Source organism: Lepidochelys kempii, chromosome 1 (genome assembly GCF_965140265.1).
Source record: "Lepidochelys kempii isolate rLepKem1 chromosome 1, rLepKem1.hap2, whole genome shotgun sequence".
Classification (NCBI taxonomy): domain Eukaryota; kingdom Metazoa; phylum Chordata; order Testudines; family Cheloniidae; genus Lepidochelys; species Lepidochelys kempii.
In genome coordinates this window covers 192,745,039-192,766,663 of record NC_133256.1, presented here as the reverse complement: position 1 = coordinate 192,766,663, position 21,625 = coordinate 192,745,039, and the positions used below count along the sequence as shown (strand labels likewise).

At 42.9% G+C, this 21,625-nt stretch overlaps 2 protein-coding genes across 9 annotated transcripts in view; both read left to right on the top strand.

Moving 5' to 3' along the window:
* The window catches only part of BBX (BBX high mobility group box domain containing), a 199,704-nt gene that overhangs the window by 41,522 nt on the left and 136,557 nt on the right, over positions 1 to 21,625 (top strand). Inside the window, exon 1 of one of the 8 annotated variants that reach the window (XM_073306488.1) lies at positions 1,586 to 2,110. The exons of the other annotated variants lie outside the window; for them this stretch is intronic. The gene's annotated coding sequence lies outside the window, so the exon portion shown is untranslated. Of the gene's footprint in view, positions 1 to 1,585; positions 2,111 to 21,625 lie in introns of those variants that run through there. 8 annotated transcript variants of the gene reach the window in all.
* On the top strand, positions 5,044 to 7,558 carry LOC140895836 (uncharacterized). Its single transcript, XM_073306552.1, has 3 exons — positions 5,044 to 5,536; positions 5,633 to 6,017; positions 6,621 to 7,558. The coding sequence occupies exons 1-3, from the start codon at positions 5,459 to 5,461 to the stop codon at positions 7,160 to 7,162; spliced, it is 1,005 nt and encodes a 334-aa protein (XP_073162653.1). The 5' UTR covers positions 5,044 to 5,458; the 3' UTR covers positions 7,163 to 7,558.

Sequence of the window (21,625 nt, the reverse complement as noted above, 5' to 3'; positions counted from 1 at the left end):
GCAGAATTTTATCAAAGAGCAGCTACCCACCTCTGGGACCAATGAATATCATTTGCTTCCTCCCTCATTAAAATGTTTAACAGGTAATATAGCCACTCATAAAGTAACCTTTCTATTTTGGAGAAAGTTTGGGAACTGGCAGTAAAGTGAATGCAGAATTTTTCAGTGATAAAGTGGCTGGGAAAACTAAAAATTAGGCCTACAGTCTTTTAAAAATACAGAAATAGTACTCTGAGGGAGAGATTTTTCAGAGTTGAGTGCCCAACTCTCATTGATTTTCAGTGGGTGCCTAACTGCCCTTTGTGTCTTTGATGGTTTCTCCCTAAATTATAATTTCTGAAGCCTAACATGCATGCATGATATAGAAGTGGAGGACAAGAGAAACCTAAATTGACTATCTGTGGTAGTGATGTCAGGATTAGGGGAGAGAGGTACTTTCCTACAGAGTGTTTAAAATATATTCATTTACTCTGTGAAATACTTTCTCTTATTAGTTTTCTAGTAACATTTCCACTTATACATCTGCCAACCAATGCTTGCAGTTATAAAAGAAAATAAATCCCTTACCTCTGCCAAGTCCCTCAGTGGTCTTGCAGCATGTCCTGCAGGTCAACAAAGGTAGGCTCTTCTGAATGATGAGGGGGCTCTACAATGAACATGCCCTGCCCCCCCGGATCAATGCATCTGTGGACTGACAACTCAGGTGTCTCCAGCTGATCTCAACTGCTGGGTTGAGACACGAGGAGACATCCTGTCTCCTAAAATGCACAGGCCCAAATATGCAGCAGCCATCTCTGCCTGCTGAAGTTCCCAAGTGGTTTTTGATTCTAGTCAGTCCCAAACAGAGTAGATTGCTTCAGTCTTCCCCGATGATGATAAAAGCATGGGTAATGTGATGAGGCTGATATCTGAAAGGAAACACTGTAACCTCCTTGTCAAGCACAGGTAGAGGGATGCAGTACCTAATTGCTACCCTTTGGACTCCTAGAAGTAGCTGAGGTTCCAGCAAAAACCCCAAGTTCTGAACATGGCTAGAAGATGGATAAACACCCCAACGGTGGATGTGATGTTACCTCTGCAGTTTCCTCCAGTTCTTTTCTCAAGCCTGCCAATGTTGCCTCTGTTTCGTGCAAGTGATATTTCAGACAGATAGCTGTCATCTGGGCCATGATCTCTGTGCTAGATATTGACACAGCTGGTCAACTGCCCACTCTGAGTGCGATGAAATAGAGACACAGAGCTGAGTGTGCCAATATTACTGATGACTTTGCAAACCAAACCAAACCATCCCACCACCTTTTCTTAAGGGTCTTAAAGACCCCCACAGAATTATACATATTCTACGGGACAAAGGACAGTAGATTTGTATTTTAATTACATACATGCTTCGTGCAAAATTCACTTTCCAGGTCCACGTGGTGGATCTCGACTAGATATTCTGCTGTCATGGAGACAGGCATCCGTAAAGGGAAGGCAGAATATTAAATTAATGGTGTGACATGATGATGTGAGAGCAGAATTTTGCCCTTTGTGCTAGATCCTCAGCTGGTATACGTTAGCATAGCTCCATTGAAATAATTCAGTTGTCTGATTTATACCAGCTGAGGATCTGGCCCTTTATGTGTAGATCTGTAATATACACACATTCGCTTGACAAAATAACCATAAAACTAGAATAGGTCAAGAGTGTGTGATGGAGGCACAGGTAAGGAGCCTTGCCTCTCACAAGATAACAGCTTAAATCACAATAGAACGTATTTTTTAAAATACAGTCTCTGTTTAGAAAATAGATCCATGCTCCACCTATCTGAACATTGTGGGTATATGGAGCCCTGGTCTATGGCCAGGAGCCCTGGTCTATGGCCAGGACCCCTAGGCGCTTCAGTAATGCAAATAACATATATGTGCTGGAGAAATGCTGATGAATACAAACAAAGCAGCACTGCAGGACTGTTTTCTATTATACAGGCTCCTGAGGGCATGCTACTGAGCAGCACATAGGGTCCACGCTCTGGATAACAAATCTGCTCAACTTTCAACCCGGTTGAATGCAGTGGACATGTGAGTGAGCAAAATGGGAGGCCGCCTGTTAAGAACACAGAGAAGCTGAGTTAAGTAGCAGTCTTAAACGTATTTAAGCTGGTGCTTATTCCAGACCATTTTGAGGGAAACATCTATTCTTAACTCTGATTGTAAGGATTGCAAATAGTTGCTCTGGTTTGTTTGTTTTTCACCTGTTAGTTTGTTTTTTTTGTCAGCAATTTGAAATATATTATTGTCCAGGAGTGCTAAACTACCAATGATAATTCGCACTTCTGTAGCACCTTCCATTTGAGAATATAAAGGTGATTTATAGGCATCAGTGAATTGAGCCCTGTAATGCCCCTTTGAGTTAGGTAATTGGGGTAAATAGGGAATCGGAGACAGGGAGGTTAAATGTGATTTCCACAAGGTCTCATAGCCAGTCTTAGTGGAAGATTTGAAGAACCCATATTTCTTTTGAATTCTTCCCCCTCAACCCCAGTCCTGGTTTCAACTTTCAGGATTAAGTAATACACTGCCTCTATCCTTGCCTTTAATGTGCATCACAGCACCCATTTCAGCAATTTCACCCTCTGTAAAAGTGCAAGAGTCTGGGTAGAAAAGGTCAAAGTACTGACTCACCAGAGCACTGTACGATTGTCTTTCACTGTTGGAGAAGGAAAAGCAGCTGCACCATTTGTACTGTTACTGCATGGGATATGGGTAGTGAAATACCCATGAGTGTGGCTTGAAGGAGTTAGAGTACAGCACTACTGCAAATGGTACACATGGACTTAGGGAAAACTGAAATTAGTTAAAGTTAAATTCTGTTTATCAAAGTGCTTGAATTTCTTGTCACAAGGCAGGTGGAAAAAAAGGATAAATGTTAAGCAAAGAAAACTGATCTGAATTTTTAACTAATTAAAAGTTTTTAAAAATTTAGTGCAGGCTTGTTGGCTTCTGATGTCTTATTTAATAGAATTTAAAATGCCCATTCGTCAAGGAGAGATGCTCAGACACAGTCTGAGGGATAAGTCTTGGAGTTGTCCTAACAAATTTTCTTCCTTGTTAACTCCTGAAATTTTCCTGACCTGAGGAAATTATGAGTGGAGAATTATGGTGTAAATGTGGCTGCAAGAGGAGGGAATAGATGTCTTTGATATGTATGCCTTAATTTGAGCATTTAAACTGCTATGGCCCTTTAATTATTGTGCTTTTAAAAATAATGTGACTGAACTTGACCTCTTTATATGTGATAAGATCTGTTTATCTAAAGTACTTCTATGGCCCGCATTTCTGTAGCATCTGAGCACCTCATAATCTTTAATGTATTTTTCCTCACAACCCTGCTGTGAGATAGGGAAGTATCATTATTATTTACAGATGGGGAACTGAGAGACTAAATGACTTGCCCAAGGTTATACAGGAAGTCTGTGGCAGGGTGGGAAATTAACCTGGGTCTCCTGAGTCATAGGCTGTGTGGAAGTGAGAACTCTACTGAAGAGATAACAAATGTGCATCATTAACAGGATCTGAACCCGGTACCTTTGAAATGTGAAGTAGATGCTGTATTTGTGTCTGGTACAGAGTTTGATTAACAGCAATTGTAACTGTACTACAGTAGTAATAAAGCTGATTTTTATATATATATATATATATATATATATATATATATATATATATATATATATATATATATATATATATATATATATATAATTCTACACACACACACAACTTTTCATCACTCAAAAGTTGGACAATTTCTACTAGCTCTAGTAATATTTTTATATTCATACTTACAGCACTGATTTAAAGTATTACTTTATCATCAGTAAAGTGTTATTTTATTAATCATACTTCAAGCACCTGTTAAACATGCTAACGTGTTAACTAATCTTTGCATCCTGTGAGGCAAGCAAATGTTGTCTCCATTTTTAAGGGTTTTTTTTGGGGGGTAAACATTTTTAAGGGTTAAGTGACAATGAATCTGTGGTAGAACAGAGATTAGAACCCTGGAGTTGCCGTTCTATAGCTCTGTGTGCTAATCACTAGACCACACTGCAGTTTCAAGTGTTGTACACATGTAACCAGCTGTTCAGAAGATCACTTTGTTCCTCTCTGAAATGAAGCTACTTCTGAGGTGACAACTGCACTGCTTAGCTATGTTTAGGACAAAGTAAACTATTTAAGAGGGAATTGGGCAGGCAGAGTGTAACAGAATTAAAATGTGGTGGGGACTGGTATTGATACCCCCTACTTGAAAGAAAAGTGCCACTGGACATCTAATTGTAAGAGGTCAGGCCCTCCATTTGTTTCATTTGAAAGACTATATCCCCAGCAGCTGACTGCCTCCTAGCACCATGCTGGGACATCCAGTGACACTTACTGAATGGCCAACAGCACTTTCTGTAGCAACTAGGTGTTTCTTGGAGGTCTAATCCTTTCAATTCGTGAGCTCCGATATAGTCACAATGCAAGTTAGTATGACTGCAAGTATTATTTTAAGCCACGAGAGGGCTCACATACCTTTCTGTTGGAAAACACAGACCTGCGGAAATTTAGCACGCTGTGTGCATTTCTTGTTTCTTAACTTTGAAAAGGGAGAGAGTAGTAGCTAGGATTTTGGCTATAATTTTACAGATAAGGCACTTACAAAAATCACTTTAATTTTCTCACTAGGAGTTTGTGAAAGCACACAGAATAAAGCTCCAAGTTCTGGTATGGTCAGGGAATTCACACGGGCTATAGAAACCCTAGGTAGCTAATTTTGTGGTGTTCGTTACTGTCCTTAATTAGGCTGCAAGTGATGTCTGTACTGTTGTTGAGCTCCAATATTGTGGCTTTTACGATTTGTGCAAGTTTAAAAAACAAAAAACTTGACTCCTGGCTATTTGTTAAAAAACATTATTAACTTTTGATTGATCATCCTTGTGTTTTGATGATTAAAATAAATGAATAGGACCCACCAGAATGGAAAGTAATCCTCCCTACTGAAATTCTGCAGAGTTTGGAGGGGTTAGGACCAGGTAGAACTTTACACAAATTCTCTTCAGATTACAGTTCCTGCCCTGAATAAGCCCTGGTCTACACTAGGACTTTAGGTCGAATTTAGCAGCGTTAAATCGATGTAAACCTGCACCCGTCCACACGATGAAGCCCTTTAGTTCAACTTAAAGAGGTCTTAAAATCTATTTCCGTACTCCACCCCTGACAAGTGGATTAGCGCTTAAATCGGCCTTGCTGGGTTGAATTTGGGGTACTGTGGACCCAATTCGACGGTATTGGCCTCCCGGGAGCTATCCCAGAGTGCTCCATTGTGACCACTCTGGACAGCACTCTCAACTCAGATGCACTGGCCAGGTAGACAGGAAAAGAACTGCGAACTTTTGAATCTCATTTCCTGTTTGGCCAGCGTGGCAAGCTGCAGGTGACCATGCAGAGCTCATCAGCAGAGGTGACCATGATGGAGTCCCAGAATCGCAAAAGAGCTCCAGCATGGACTGAATGGGAGGTACGGGATCTGATTGCTGTATGGGGAGAGGAATCCGTGCTATCAGAACTCCGTTCCAGTTTTCGAAATGCCAAAATCTTTGTCAAAATCTCCCAGGGCATGAAGGACAGAGGCCATAACAGGGATCCGAAGCAGTGCCGCATGAAACTTAAGGAGCTGAGGCAAGCCTACCAGAAAACCAGAGGGGCGAACGGCCACTCCGGGTCAGAGCCCCAAACATGCCGCTTCTATGATGAGCTGCATGCCATTTTAGGGGGTTCAGCCACCAGTACCCCAGCCATGTTGTTTGACTCCTTCAATGGAGATGGAGGCAAAACGGAAGCAGGTTTTGGGGATGAAGAAGATAGCTCACAGCAAGCAAGCGGAAAAACCAGTTTTCCCGACAGCCAGGAACTGTTTCTCACCCTGGACCTGGAGCCAGTACCCCCCGAACCCACCCAAGGCTACCTCCTGGACCCGGCAGGCAGAGAAGGGACCTCCGGTGAGTGTACCTTTTTAAAATACTACACATGGTTTAAAAGCAAGTATGTGAAAAGATTAATTTGCCCTGGCATTCGCGGCTCTCCTGGATGTACTCCCAAAGCCTTTGCAAAAGGTTTCTGGGGAGGGCAGCCTTATTGCGTCCTTCATGGTAGGGCACTTTACCACTCCAGGCTAGTAACACGTACTCGGGAATCATTGTACAACAAAGCATTGCAGTGTATGTTTGCTGGCGTTCAAACAACATCCGTTCTTTATCTCTCTGTGTTATCCTCAGGAGAGTGAGATATCATTCATGGTCTCCTGGTTGAAATAGGGTGCTTTTCTTCAGGGGACATTCAGAGGAGCCCGTTCCTGCTGAGCTGTTTGCCTGTGGCTGAACAGAAATGTCCCCGCTGTTAGCCACGGGGAGGGGGGAGGGTTGAGGGGATAGCCACGCGGTGGGGGGAGGCAAAATGCGACCTTGTAATGAAAGCACATGTGCTATGTATGTAATGTTAACAGCAAGGTTTACCCTGAAAGACTGTAGCAACTGTTTTATAAAATGTGTCTTTTTAAATACCGCTGTCCTTTTTTTTTTTTTTTTTTTTTTTTTCTCCACCAGCTGCATGTGTTTCAATGATCACAGGATCTTCTCCTTCCCAGAGGCTAGTGAAGATTAGAAAGAAAGAAAAAAAACGCATTTGTGATGAAATGTTCTCTGAACTCATGCTGTCCTCCCACACTGACAGAGCACAGATGAATGCGTGGAGGCAAATAATGTCAGAGTGCAGGAAAACACAAAATGACCGGGAGGAGAGGTGGCGGGCTGAAGAGAGTAAGTGGTGGGCTGAAGACAGGGCTGAAGCTCAAATGTGGCGGCAGCGTGATGAGAGGAGGCAGGATTCAATGCTGAGGCTGCTGGAGGACCAAACCAGTATGCTCCAGTGTATGGTTGAGCTGCAGCAAAGGCAGCTGGAGCACAGACTGCCACTACAGCCCCTGTGTAACCAACCGCCCTCCTCCCCAAGTTCCATAGCCTCCACACCCAGACGCCCAAGAACGCGGTGGGGGGGGGCCACCGGCCAACCAGTCACTCCACCACAGAGGATTGCCCAAAAAAAAGAAGGCTGGCATTCAATAAATTTTAAAGTTGTAAACTTTTAAAGTGCTGTGTGGCGTTTTCCTTCCCTCCTCCACCACCCCTCCTGGGCTACCTTGGTAGTCATCCCCCTATTTGTGTGATGAATGAATAAAGAATGCATGAATGTGAAGCAACAATGACTTCATTGCCTCTGCAAGCAATGATTAAAGGAAGGAGGGGAGGGTGGTTAGCTTGCAGGGAAGTAGAGTGAACCAAGGGGCGGGGGGTTTCATCAAGGAGAAACAAACAGAACTTTCACACCGTAGCCTGACCAGTCATGAAACTTGTTTTCAAAGCTTCTCTGATGCGTACCGCGCCCTCCTGTGCTCTTCTAACCGCCCTGGTGTCTGGCTGCACGTAACCAGCAGCCAGGCGATTTGCCTCAACCTCCCACCCCGCTATAAACATCTCCCCCGTACTCTCACAGATATTCTGGAGCACACAGCAAGCAGTAATAACAGTGGGAATATTGGTTTCGCTGAGGTCTAAGCGAGTCAGTAAACTGCGCCAACGCGCCTTTAAACGTCCAAATGCACATTCTACCACCATTCTGCACTTGCTCAGCCTGTAGTTGAACAGCTCCTGACTAATGTCCAGGCTGCCTGTGTACGGCTTCATGAGCCATGGCATTAAGGGGTAGGCTGGGTCCCCAAGGATACATATAGGCATTTCAACGTCAAACAGTTATTTTCTGGTCTGGGAATAAAGTCCCTTCCTGCAGCTTTTGAAACAGACCAGAGTTCCTGAAGATGCGAGCGTCATGTACCTTTCCCGGCCATCCCACGTTGATGTTGGTGAAACGTCCCTTGTGATCCACCAGGGCTTGCAGCACTATTGAAAAGTACCCCTTGCGGTTTATGTATTTGCCGGCTTGGTGCTCTGGTGCCAAGATAGGGATATGGGTTCCGTCTATGGCCCCACCACAGTTAGGGAATCCCATGGCAGCAAAGCCATCCACTATGACCTGCACATTTCCCAGGGTCACTACCCTTGATATCAGCAGATCTTTGATTGCGTGGGCTACTTGCATCACAGCAGCCCCAACAGTAGACTTGCCCACTCCAAATTGATTCCCAACTGACCGGTAGCTGTCTGGCGTTGCAAGCTTCCACAGGGCTATCGCCACTCGCTTCTCAACTGTGAGTGCTGCTCTCATCTTGGTATTCATGCGCTTCAGGGCAGGGGAAAGCAAGTCCCAAAGTTCCATGAAAGTGCCCTTACGCATGCAAAAGTTTCACAGCCACTGGGAATCGTCCCAGACCTGCAACACTATGTGGTCCCACCAGTAGGTGCTTGTTTCCCGAGCCCAGAATCGGCGTTCCACAGCATGAACCTGCCCCATTAGCACCATGATGCATGCATTGGCAGGGCCCATGCTTTCAGAGAAATCTGTGTCCACGTCCTGATCACTCACGTGACCGTGCTGACATCGCCTCCTCGCCCGGTATCGCTCTGCCAGGTTCTGGTGCTGCATATACTGCTGGATAATGCGTGTGGTGTTTAATGTGCTCCTAATTGCCAAAGGGAGCTGAGCGGCCTCCATGCTTGCCTTGGTATGGCGTCCGCACAGAAAAAAGGCGCGGAACAATTGTCTGCCGTTGCTCTGACGGAGGGAGGGGCAACTGACGACATGGCTTACAGGGTTGGCTTAAGGGAGCTAAAATCAACAAAGGGGGTGGCTTTACATCAAGGAGTATTTCAGGCATGACTTCATGGAGGGTTCCAATAAGAAATGGTGCACCTAAGTTATTGTTCTTATTGGAACAAGGAGGTTAGTCTGGCCTCTGATTGATACATGGCTAGATTTACCTTGCTGCACCTTCTCTGTGAGTGACTGCAGTGTGACCTTGACGAATGAGTCCCCTAGACAGGGGAGGGGGGAAGCAAATGAGTACAAAACAAATCTGGTCTATTTCTTGTTTTGATCCACTCCATCTATCTTTTACATCTTTGGCTGGCAGCAGACGGTGCAGAAGGACTGCATGCCATCCACATCTCATGGCTGCTCGGCAGAAGATGGTGCAATATGACTGCTATCCATCCTCGTCTCTTGCCTGCCCGGCAGAAGATGGTACAGTACGACTGCTAGCAATCCGTATCGCCTGCCTGCTCACCATAAGACGGTTCAATAGGACTGACTGCAGGACTAAAGAGAATGACCTGGTCAAGTCACTCCAAATTTAGTCCCTGCGCCTATGTCTGCCCAGGCGCTCCTGGCCAATGTGGCCAGGAGCACCTCGGACATGACGATGACGGCTACCAGTCATATTGCACCGTCTACTGCCAGAAGGCAATGGGTTGCTGCTACTGTGTAGCAATGCAGTACCGCGTCTGCCAGCACCCAGGAGACATAGGGTGACGGTTTATCTGAATGGGCTCCATGCTTGCCGTGGTATGGCGTCTGCACAGGTAACTCAGGAAAAAAGGCGCGAAACGATTGTCTGCCCTTGCTTTCACGGAGGGAGGGAGGGCCTGACGATATATACCCAGAACCACCCGCGACAATGTTTTAGCCCCATCAGGCATTGGGATCTCAACCCAGAATTCCAATGGGCAGCAGAGACTGCGGGAACTGTGGGATAGCTACCCACAGTGCAACACTCCGGAAGTCGACACTTGCCTCGGTACTGTGGAAGCACTCTGCCGAGTTAATGCACTTAATGCACTTAGAGCATTTTCTGTGGGGACACACACACACTCGAATATATAAAACAGATTTCTAAAAAAACGACTTCTATAAATTTGACCTTATTCCGTAGTGTAGACATACCCTTAGATCCATTCACTCAGGTGACCCCTTTGGGCAGTTGGAATATTCTTTCTTGTGCAGAGGACCAGTGCTGCTGCTGTTACAGTCCATATAGCTATAGCCATTATCATGTGCGTGCTGAATATTCAAGTACTGCATCAGTATCTAAAATATGACATGTTCCTTTTGTTGTCCTATGTATTCTTTTTGGCATTCATTTCTGGTTTGGGTCTGCAATAATGTATTGATATTGTTCATTAACTTTGTCTAGTTCTTCTCATTAAACCCATGGAGAAAACACACAAGTGATACAGATGGCTGACTTAAAAAAAGCAGCCAACAAATCGCTTCCCTTAGAGAGCTGTGACTTGGCTGTTTTACTTTCTTGTGAGGGCTTTATGTTGTTGCTCAGAGCTATAATGTGTTCTGGGTTTCATGAGAATCCCAAGGTCTGTTGTATCTAACATGATAGGCATGCTACTGTAATTGATTCCATCTTAGGAGTGCACGCGCTTTAAGAGCAGCACACTTGCAGGCCCTTTCAGTTTCACCTTATTTGAAGGTTTTCTTCACCAAAATATCTTCCTTTCTCCTCTGACAGTAAAGCCCTTTTGATATGTACAAGAGGCCCTTCTGAACTGGCTGCCTAAAATAAAGTGTTAGATTCTGGATGAATGAGCTCTTTACAGATCAGGAATTGATGCTTTTTGGTTCAAGCGTTTGTCCCGATGGAGGTTTATGTTTACCAGGCAGTGAACTGGGGCTTGGCTATTCAACTCTACTGTTCACGGCCAGATGGTGTAAAAGCAGCCTTTGGAATGGAGACTTTTATTTTTTTTTTTTAAATGGACTCATTCATGTAGGACAAGCTGTTGATTTTTTGGATTTTGAAAGTGTAATGGATGAAAGATGAAGATGGATGATCCAGTATTTTCAATCCAAATAATAGTTCTTACATGTGCTATTGCGTCATTTCTGTTCACTTGTAGGGAAAATAATTTCTAGGGCATTTAGTAACGTAAACTAGGGTAATAAAAAGTCATCTGCATCTTTCTTTCCTGCTGCTACTATTGCAACAGTTAAATAGACCAATCTGTCCTATTTGCTTTTTAAACTTGAAAAGTCTTAGGTTCAGTTTTGTAGTGATTTCTTGTGCATTGTGACATAAACTAGCAGTTTTCCTTCTGAATGTGGCTGGGGAGGCAGGAAGGATGGAAAGGAGCTATCGTTGACGCAGTTTGTTCCAGATTCTCTTCCCACACCCTAGTCTAGTGTAATTCCAGAGATTTCAGTGCAGTTACTCCTGACTTACTCCAGCATAACAGAATTGAAGTTACAGTACAACAATTATGGGGTCATTCGGCTAAGACATGCGTACATCTAGATGCTACGGTTATTTAATTTCATTAATTAATTTATTTTAAAATTTCATTGTTCCAAGTCTAAAACCTTCCCATTGTTGTAGGTTTTAAACTCTTCTGTTGTGTGTTTTATTGCCCTCGGTGTAAGCTTTTTCCTATTGTGGTTAATGGGAATTGCAGATGAGGATAGAGGGCAGTATACTGCATGGCTCAAAGTGAGGTGAATGCTGTAAATTGGGAATCTGACACATTTTAGCTGATCAGGCAGTCAGACTGGAATGTACAGCTTCATTTCACTTGCATCTATGTAAAAGGGATTGCCATTCACGTGTTTTTGTTTTGTTTTGTTTTTTCTGCAAGAGTCCCTATTATAAATCCTGCAACCAACTGAATGAAGTGTTGGAATTTACACATCTTATCAACTGTTGAACATCTCACATTTCATGAAGTAGGGAGACAAGGTGGCTGAGGTAATCACATTTGGGGACAATATATACCTTCAAGTCAGCGGCACTGCTATGGGTACCCGCATGGCCCCACAGTATGCCAACATTTTTTATGGCTAACTTAGAACAACGCTTCCTTAGCTCTTGTCCCCTAATACCCCCTACTCGTGCTACGTTGATGACGACCTCTTCATCATCTGGACCCATGGAAAAGAAGCCGTTGAGGAATTCCACTATGATTACAACAATTTCCATCCCACCATCAACCTCAGCCTAGACCAATCCACACAAGCGGTTCATTTCCTGGACACTACTGTGCTAATAAGCGATGGTCCCATAAACGCCACCCTATATCGGAAACCTACTGACCGCTATACTTACCTACATGCCTCCAGCTTCCATCCAGGACATACCACATAGAATCATAGAATATCAGGGTTGGAAGGGACCTTAGGAGGTCATCGAGTCCAACCCCCTGCTCAAAGCAGGACCAATCTCCAACTAAATCATCCCAGCCAGTGCTTTGTCAAGCCTGACCTTAAAAACTTCTCGGGAAGGAGATTCCACCACCTCCCCAGGTAACACATTCCAGTGTTTCACCACCCTCTTAGTGAAAAACTTTTTCCTAATATCCAACCTAAACCTCCCGCACTGCAACTTGAGACCATTACTCCTTGTTCTGTCATCTGCTACCACTGAGAACAGTCTAGATCCATCCTCTTTGGAACCCCCTTTCAGGTAGTTGAAAGCAGCTATCAAATCCCCCCTCATTCTTCTCTTCCGCAGGCTAAACAATCGTAGTTCCTTCAGCCTCTTCTCATAAGTCATGTGTTCCAGTCCCCTAATCATTTTTGTTGCCCTCCGCTGGACATTTTCCAATTTTTAAAAAATCCTTCTCGTAGTGTGGGGCCCAAAACTGGACACAATGCTCTAGATGAGGCCTCACCAATGTCGAATAGAGGGGAACGATCACGTCCCTCGATCTGCTGGCAATGCCCCTACTTATACATCCCAAAATGCCATTGGCCTTCTTGGCAACAAGGGCACACTGTTGACTCATATCCAGCTTCTCTTCCACTGTAACCCCTAGGTCCTTTTCTGCAGAACTGCTGCCTAGCCATTCGGTCCCTAGTCTGTCGCGGTGCCTGGGATTCTTCCGTCCTAAGTGCAGGACTTTGCCCTTGTCCTTGTTGAACCTGATCAGATTTCTTTTGGCCCAATCCTCTAATTTGTCTAGGTCTCTCTGTATCCTATCCCTACCCTCCAGCATATCTACCTCTCCTCCCAGTTTAGTGTCATCTGCAAACTTGCTGAGGGTGCAATCCACACCATCCTCCAGATCATTTATGAAGATATTGAACGAAACCGGCCCCAGGACTGACCCTTGGGGCACTCCACTTGATACTGGCTGCCAACTGATCCATTGTCTACAGCCGTGCTCTAAGGTACAATCGCATTGCTCCAATCCCTTGAGACAGAGACAAACACATCCAAGATCTCTATCGAGTATTCTTAATACCCACCTGCTGAAGTGAAAAAACAGATTGACAGAGCCAGAAGAGTACCCAGAAGTCACCTACTACAGGACAGGCCCAACAAAGAAAATAACAGGAAGCCACTAGCTGTCACCTTCAGCCCCCAACTAAAACCTCTCCAGCGCATCATCAAAGATTTACAGCCTATCCTGAAAAATGATCCCTCACTCTCACAGATCTTGGGATACAGACCAGTCCTTGCTTACAGAGAGCCCCCAACCTGAAGCAAATACTCTCCAGTAACCACACACCACACAACAAAAATACTAACCCAGGAACCTATCCTTGCAACAAAGCCCGATGCCAACTCTGTCCACATATTTATTCAGATGACATAATCATAGGACCTAATCACATTAGCCACGCCATCAGGGGCTTGTTCAACTGCACATCTACCAATGTGAAATATGCCATCATGTGCCAGCAATGCCCCTCTGCCATGTACATTGATCAAACTGGACAGTGTCTACGTAAAAGAATAAATGGACACACATCTGGCATCAGGAATCATAACTTTTAAAAATCGGTAGGAGAACACTTCAGACTCTCTGGCCACTCAGTAAAAGATTTAAGGGTGGCAATTTTGCAACAGAAAAGCTTCAAAAACAGACTCCAGCGAAAAACTGCTGAGCTTGAATTAATATGCAAACTAGATACCATGAACTTGGGTCTGAATAGAGACTGGGAGTGGCTGGGTCATTACATATATTGAATCTATTTCCCTATGTTAAGTATCCTCACACCTTCTTGTCAACTTTCTAAATGGGCCATCTTGATTATCACTACAAAAGTTTTTTTTTTCTCCTGATGATTATAGCTCATCTTAATTAGTCTCTTACAGTTTGGATGGCAACTTCCACCGTGTGTGTGTGTGTGTGTGTGTGTGTGTGTATATATATATATAAAAATCTTAATATATGTTCCATTGTATGCATCCGACGAAGTGGGCTGTAGCCCACGGAAGCTTATGCTCTAATAAATTTGTTAATCTCTAAGGTGCCGCAAGTACTCCTGTTCTTTTCATGAAGTAGTAAATCTGGTATAGCAGTCACTTATATGCGTGACTGCTGTATCCTTTTTGTTCAACTTCCAGTATCAACAGGTTGAAATGAGTTGATTTGCTGTACTGACAGCATAGTGAAAAAGGCTGAATAAAATTCTCTCTTCCCTTTTGTACCCCTAACATGCAGGGTTCTGTTGCTTGTTTAGTATTTGTTGTTTTCTGTTCACAGTAAACTGACCTGATGACAAGAGAACCAATCTGGATCTTTCTGACACTTCTTCATTTATTGGTCTTATTATAGAAACATCAACCCGACTAATAGTCACTAAGCACAATTTAAAAAAAAGGAAAGTACTGAGAATAATTTGAAAGTGCTGATAGTGTGCTCATTGTTGTACAAAATGCAGGAAAGAACTGACTGTCCCAGAAAGACAATGCAAAAAGTACCATGAGAACCATAAGAAGCTGTTCACTTGGAGCGTGGGGTTCTTTTGGTTGGTTGGTTTCAGTGATGGGGTTGCTAACAGCAGTTTTACTGATTTGGATTGGTGGGTTTAAGCTTCAGAAGATTTTTTTTTTTTTAAATGTAGGTGTCCTTCAGTTGTATACTCAGGGTAATGGAAGTATATGGATCTCTCTCTAGTGGACTCGGTATGGCAAAGTGGTGTGGTAAGGTTTGCTGTCTAAGGCTGCCATTTGACATTTGGTCCAATGAAATTCTGGTATCACTTGAATCACAATGTGCTGATGCTTTGTGGGTTCTGAAAATGCTACCAGGACACAGGAATGTTGCTCAAACAAAGTTTGTGGGAGGAGGAGTTGTTCTCCTCCCCCAAAATCAGCTTGGTCCCATTGCCATCCCCACACTACCACAAGTCATGCCATGCCTTTTGCAAAAGTTGAGTTTTAGCATTTAAAACATGTATTGAAGCAAAGCTGTGCTCTCACATCACATTAAAGACTTCAATAAAATCCACAATTTGATTTTAATGGAGTTGGGGAAACCTTGACAGTTAGGCAGAAGTTGCTTCAATGGATGGAAATAGTGGATTCTGCATTACCACTTGAATGTAAACTTGAAATTCCTCCTAGTGCCTTTTTGCAAATGTCTCAGTAGGAGTTCCCCATTCTTGTTTATATGATGAATTAGATTTCTTCAAATAGAAACAGGCTGTCTTGAAACAAGAACCTTTAAGTTTTGATTGATCTTGAATCAGAAGAGGGATATAGTTTCATGCCTTGAGCTTGCATCATAAAATATCTGTACATGTATCACTGTCACCTTAAGTGCAGGTGACATTGCATTAACATACTCACCAGGTTTCTGTAACTGGAGTGATTCCCAGAATAAGTTTTTTAGAAGCCAAATTTGCCCTTCCTTTGCAAATCTTGGCATCATTTTAAGACTAGTCTATTTTATTGTTTCTTCTGAAATGTAGATGTTCCTTGATGTATATCCTGAAGATCGCTTTGCATGTGGTTGGGGTATTCCTTGTTTTAGGAATGGGGATTACCTCTAGTTTTAGTTTTCCTCATCCTCAAAACATACTTTGAGATAAACTCCTTCCCCTTACTTCTTAGGTCTGGACTTGCCTGAACGTAGTGTCTGTTGCCAATGCTTTGTGTATCAGGGTTTACCTATGTTTGAAATGCCATTGTTGCATTGCTGTAGTGCTTCAGTGTGGCTACTACAGTACCTACGCTGACCGGAGGGGTTCTTCTGTCAGCATAGGTAATCCATGTCCCCAAGAGGCAGGAGCTAGGTCAATGGAAGAACTTTTCTGATGGCCTAGCACTGTCTGCATGATGGGGTTGTGTTGGCTTAACTACATTGCTCAGTGATGAAGGTTTTTTTACACCCCTGAGAGATGTAGCTATGCTGATAGAAAAGGAGGACTTGTGGCACCGTAGAGACTAACCAATTTATTTGAGCATAAGCTTTCGTGAGCTACAGCTCACTTCATCGGATGCTGATGTAAATTCCAAGGATAGATCAGCCCCCATTTGACCACAGAGGATTGCTCTGCAAGTCCTCTCTACCCAGGGCTGAGCAAACTCCTGCAGGCTCTTGCTGGCCTGGGGAGCAGCAGACAAGTTGGAGGAGAGCACTTGGATCTTTGTATGACAATGCTATGCTATTCAGTTGGCCCTGCAGTTAGCATATTATTCTAGCTTGATACTGCAGTAGTCAGAGGTTTGTTGAGATTCTTGTAGGTCATTCATAAACCTCAGCAATGATCTTACTGTGCCCAGTACAATGGTTCCTGGTAGCCTTCTGAACTCTGAAATTATTGAGGCCATAGGTGCTAGTTCTGCAGCAGAATGATCTGTTCAAAGGGGTGCAAGTATAACCCACTGTTCAGTGTGTGTTACATGTCTCCCTCTGGGCCCGGTCCGCAGGGGATGTGAAACTGTTGCAGCTCTAGCTACTGAGCCTGGTTCTTTAGCTCAAGCAGTAGAGACTTACGCTTTCAGCTGTGGAGTTTCCAGGTTAAATCCCTGGCAGTGGCCGAGAAAGCAGCCATTTGTATAAGCTGACTATGCCTGGCGAGCCAGTTGCCATAGAAGCAGCAGTCTAATGTTGTGGATTCACCTAGGAGATGGACATCTGATGTAGTTGGGCTGTGTGCATCCTGAGCTGCACTACTCCAGACTTTGTGTATGGGAGTGAAGTAATGTATTTGGAGCCTAGTCAGTATGTCTCAAGTTTGGCCAGAAATGGGTTTTCAGTTTCTCAGAGAAAAGTTAAGAACTTCATGAAAAGCCGATGTTTTCTGTGGAAAAATTCTTAAGTCAAAAACCCAATCTGCCATCAAAATAGTATCAGTGGAAACTTTTTGACCACCCCTAGGCTCTGCCATTGAATGATCACATAGCACTGGGCAAGAACATAGCATACGGTACAATTCAGCAAATACTTATTCTGCAAATATGGGTTAATGGTTAATTATGTGCAAGTCTAGAAACATTCATACAGTAATTATAGTTAATTACCAAACTTCACAGGTAAATTGACATCTGCGAGGTCCCCAGAATACTTTGCAATTATGAGATGTGCTGCTAGGAAAAGGATCTGAATACTAACCCATCTTTTTCACATACAGCAGTACAAATTTAGTTCTTTAAAACCAATAAAGCTACCAGACTAATGCTAACTAGTACACGGTATCTGAACTGCATTATCAAATGCTAAGAGAACCTTCAAATCCAAGGCCAAATTCTGCCCTTTGGGTGCAAACGTTGTCATTCTCCATCAACCTCAATGAACTTTCATGTGTGTATCTGGGAGCAAAATTTGCCTGATGGCCATCATAACTAAAGCTGGTGTGGGGAACAGTTGGCCCATTTCTCTGTGCTTGATCCAGATGGAGGAGGATAGGGCACAGGTAGCTTTAAGCCACTGTATGTGCCTCTTTTATTTTTGGGTTGTCTAGCAGCCTGCCTGGCCCAATTTAGAGGAGTCCCAAGGGTTCTCTGGCTCCAGTGGACCTCTATTGGTCATCCACCACCCCCAAATAGCTGCTGTGTTCCTCCTTCCCTTTCCATGCCTCTACAATAGTTTACGGGTGGGCATGGAGCTTTTGCAGCAGCTCTGTGCTACCTGGGCCAGCCCTACAATCTTGATCCTGCACGTACTTATACTTGTACATAACTTTAAATAGATCAATAGCTCCACTGAAGTCAAAGGGACTACTCCTAAACTTTAAAGTTGAGAACATATATAAGTATTTGCAGGATCAGGGCCATGGCTTGTGAAGCACCATGCAAATATTCTGGCACTATATAATTTAAAAAATAATAAAATTATATTAACAGCTCGCAATCATGATAAATACGCTGTTCAATAAAGATCTCTGAATGGTTCATTATGAAGTTCTATTTAATTAGGTCATTAAATATTTACAAATTATATTGTTTCAACAAAATTTAAGGGGCAGGATCCAACCGCTGAGTCATTCTCCCCAGTCAGTCATTAATCCTCAGGAAATGGTCTACAGCAGTGGTTTTCAACCTGTGGTCTACAGACACCTGGGAATCCGCAGACTATGTCTAAGGGGTCTGTGAAAGGTTGTTGTTACCCTAGAACAGTGTTTTTCAGTCTGTGGTCCATGGACTCCTTGGGGTCCACAGACTATGTCGAAGATTTCTAAAGGGGTCTGCACCGCCATCTGAAAATTTTTTAGAGGTCCACAAATGAAAAACGGTTGTAAACCACTGCTCTACACTGGGGATGTTCATGGTATTTTAAGATGGGCAAGGGAAAGAGGCATGTGATTTATGGGTGCTGGAGGTTGAGTTTGTCTGTACATCGTATTTATAGAGAATTACTGTCTTGTACACTGTCCACTCATATTGTCTGAATTCTCTCTCAACATTCCATTTACTTAATAATAGGATTTAAAAACACAGCTCTCATGGATATTTGTAACTCCCTTTTTGAGACTTATTATTTTGATTCATTTAAATTTATAATCACAAGAAAATAAAGCCTTGATCCCAGTTGCTCTGGGTGATTTCACAAATAATTAAAGACTCAAAACATCAAAATATAAAAAGCAATAAAGAAACAGAAATATATTATCAATTTATTTTTTAAATTGTTATTAGATTTGCAATTGAACATAAGCTGTTAGAACGAATTTTGAATTACTGTATCATCAAGAAACTTCCACAAACATCGTAAACCTAGGGTCATTTTCTACCCTGTCATACACAAAACTCAAAGTGACTTTGATGGGAATACATGTCTGTATCTAAGGTCAGAAGAAAAATAATACATAGGCTTTTCCACAGCACATCTCAAAGCACTTTTCCAAGGAGGTCAGTAACATTATCCCCATTTTACAGATGGGAAAACTGAGGCACAGGGAGGGAAGGGACTTGGGACAATGGCAGAGCTAGGAATAGAACCAAGGTCTCCTGGGTCCCAGTCCATTGCTCTAACCACATTTATTACTGGAAGAATAGTTGTTAACTCTAGCAACTAAACGTGTACAGTAGAACCTTAGCGTTAGGTACACTTTGGGAATGGGGGCTATTCGTAACTCAGAACAAAACATTAAAATGCTGCTTTTAACCATCTTAATTTAAATAAAACAAGCACAGAAACAGTTTCCTTATCTTGGCAAATCTTTTTTTAAACTTGCTTATTTTTTATAGTAGTTTACATATAACACAGTACTGTATTTGCTTTTTTTGTTTGTTTGTTTTTTGTCTCTGCTGCTGCCTGATTGCGTCTTTCCGGTTCCAAATGAGGTGTGTGGTTGACCAGTCAGTTCTAACTCTGGTGTTCATTAGAGGAATATACAGTTATGAAGACCCAGGTCATACTCTCTTGCAGAAAAACATCATGGAATTGGCCCACTGAGGGGGAGGAAGAATTCATAAGGATTCCTTTGTGGAAGTCTCCCTTGCACATGAATGCAAAAATCTCATGAAAGAGGCAGGGTTGCCTCCCTCACCACGAGTAGTAGGCCATTGAGTTAGCCCCAAATATGTCTGAGCCCAAGGGAACTACAGGAGGCCCCACTCCACTGGACTCACATGACTGGGAGCTCCAGCCCAGCCACCCAGGCCCCCAAATTCATGTGAGGGCTATGCAGAAAAATCATATAGGCTCAGGGGCTTTATTCTCTCTCTTGCCTCATTTTCCGTGGAGCTGAAAAGGGGATGGTTGCACAGTCCTCCTCTTCTTGTGTCTCTTCATGGCATGGCCCCAAAAGTAATAGAGGCTAGTGAAAATAAAATGAAATCACAATGCATGGCAGAGCACTGGATCTCTCTTGTTAATACCTGTAGCTAATGTGTGTTTTCTGCATCTGAAATGTCACTGTGTGATCCTAACATTATTCAGGAGCTATGATGACACAAATAATATACCCCTGGTACAAGCAAAAAACTCCTTGGAGTTCAGTAGAAGTTTTTAGCTGAGTAAGTAGCAGGGGCCAGAACTCATACATATTTTGTTTTTAAATATTACTTTGTTGACCAATGGCAGTCCTTCATATATCTTAATCCCAGATCAAGCCCTCTTGAGGGGAAAGCCCGCAGGAACAGACTTTGAGGAAGAAACCTCTACAAGTATTTCCTGTCTTGTTAGGAATCTGGTTTAGATCAGAAATGTGGTTCTTGACTTACTCTCGGGTAAAACTATTGATGTTGGTGGAGATACTCACTATTTACAGCAGTCTTAGTGGGACGAGAGTCAGCCTGCTACAATACTACCAATCGGCTTCACCACGTTTCATGTGTCACTTTAGTCTATCTGCTTTCAACCTGCACTGTTGTTTAATAAGAAGCCAAAACAAGGGTAATGCATAAACACTTTTAAATAGATACAATTATCCACACTGCTGTTCATCTCAAGTTTAAAAAAAAAAAAGGTCTAAACTAGTTTGAGATATTCACATTCATGCGATTTCTGTTTGCCATGTGTGTGCTACACTTTTCAATACACTCGACATCTCCCTCACAATTTACCTTGATTTTTATTTTTTTTTCTCACTGCACCGTCACAAGGCCAAAAAACCTGGTTCTAACTGCTAAAGTGTTTTATTCTGCTTTAGAGGGTAAATACCTTGTAATTATGGGGTAATTATTTTTGTTGGCCAGTGTGTTTTTTAGAAAAATCTCCAAACAAAATCACTGTTAACCTCTAGGGCAAAATTGCTAAGATTTCAGTTACCTTTCAAATGTATCCCTGGCAAATAAAGGATAACCTGTCACAAAGGTTGTCAAGGTTCCTCCCCCACTCTGAACTCTAGGGTACAGATGTGGGGACCTGCATGAAAAACCTCCTAAGCTTATCTTTACCAGCTTAGGTCAAAACTTCCCCAAGGTAACAAATATTACCCCCGTTATCCTTGGAATGGCCGCTACCACCACCAAACTAATACTGGTTACTGGGGAAGAGCTGTTTGGACGCGTCCTTCCCCCCAAAATACTTCACAAAACCTTGCACCCCACTTCCTGGACAAGGTTTGGTAAAAAGCCTCACCAATTTGCATAGGTGACCACAGACCCAGACCCTTGGATCTTAAGAACAATGAACAATCCTCCCAACACTTGCACCCCCCCTTTCCTGGGAAATGTTGGATAAAAAGCCTCACCAATTTGCATAGGTGACCACAAACCCAAACCCTTGGATCTGAGAACAATGAAAAAGCATTCAGTGTTTTACAAGAAGACTTTTAATAAAAAATAGAAGTAAATAGAAATAAAGAAATCCCCCCTGTAAAATCAGGATGGTATATATCTTACAGGGTAATTAGATTAAAAAAACATAGAGAACCCCTCTAGGCAAAACCTTAAGTTACAAAAAAGATACACAGACAGAAATAGTTATTCTATTCAGCACAATTCTTTTCTCAGCCATTTAAAGAAATCATAATC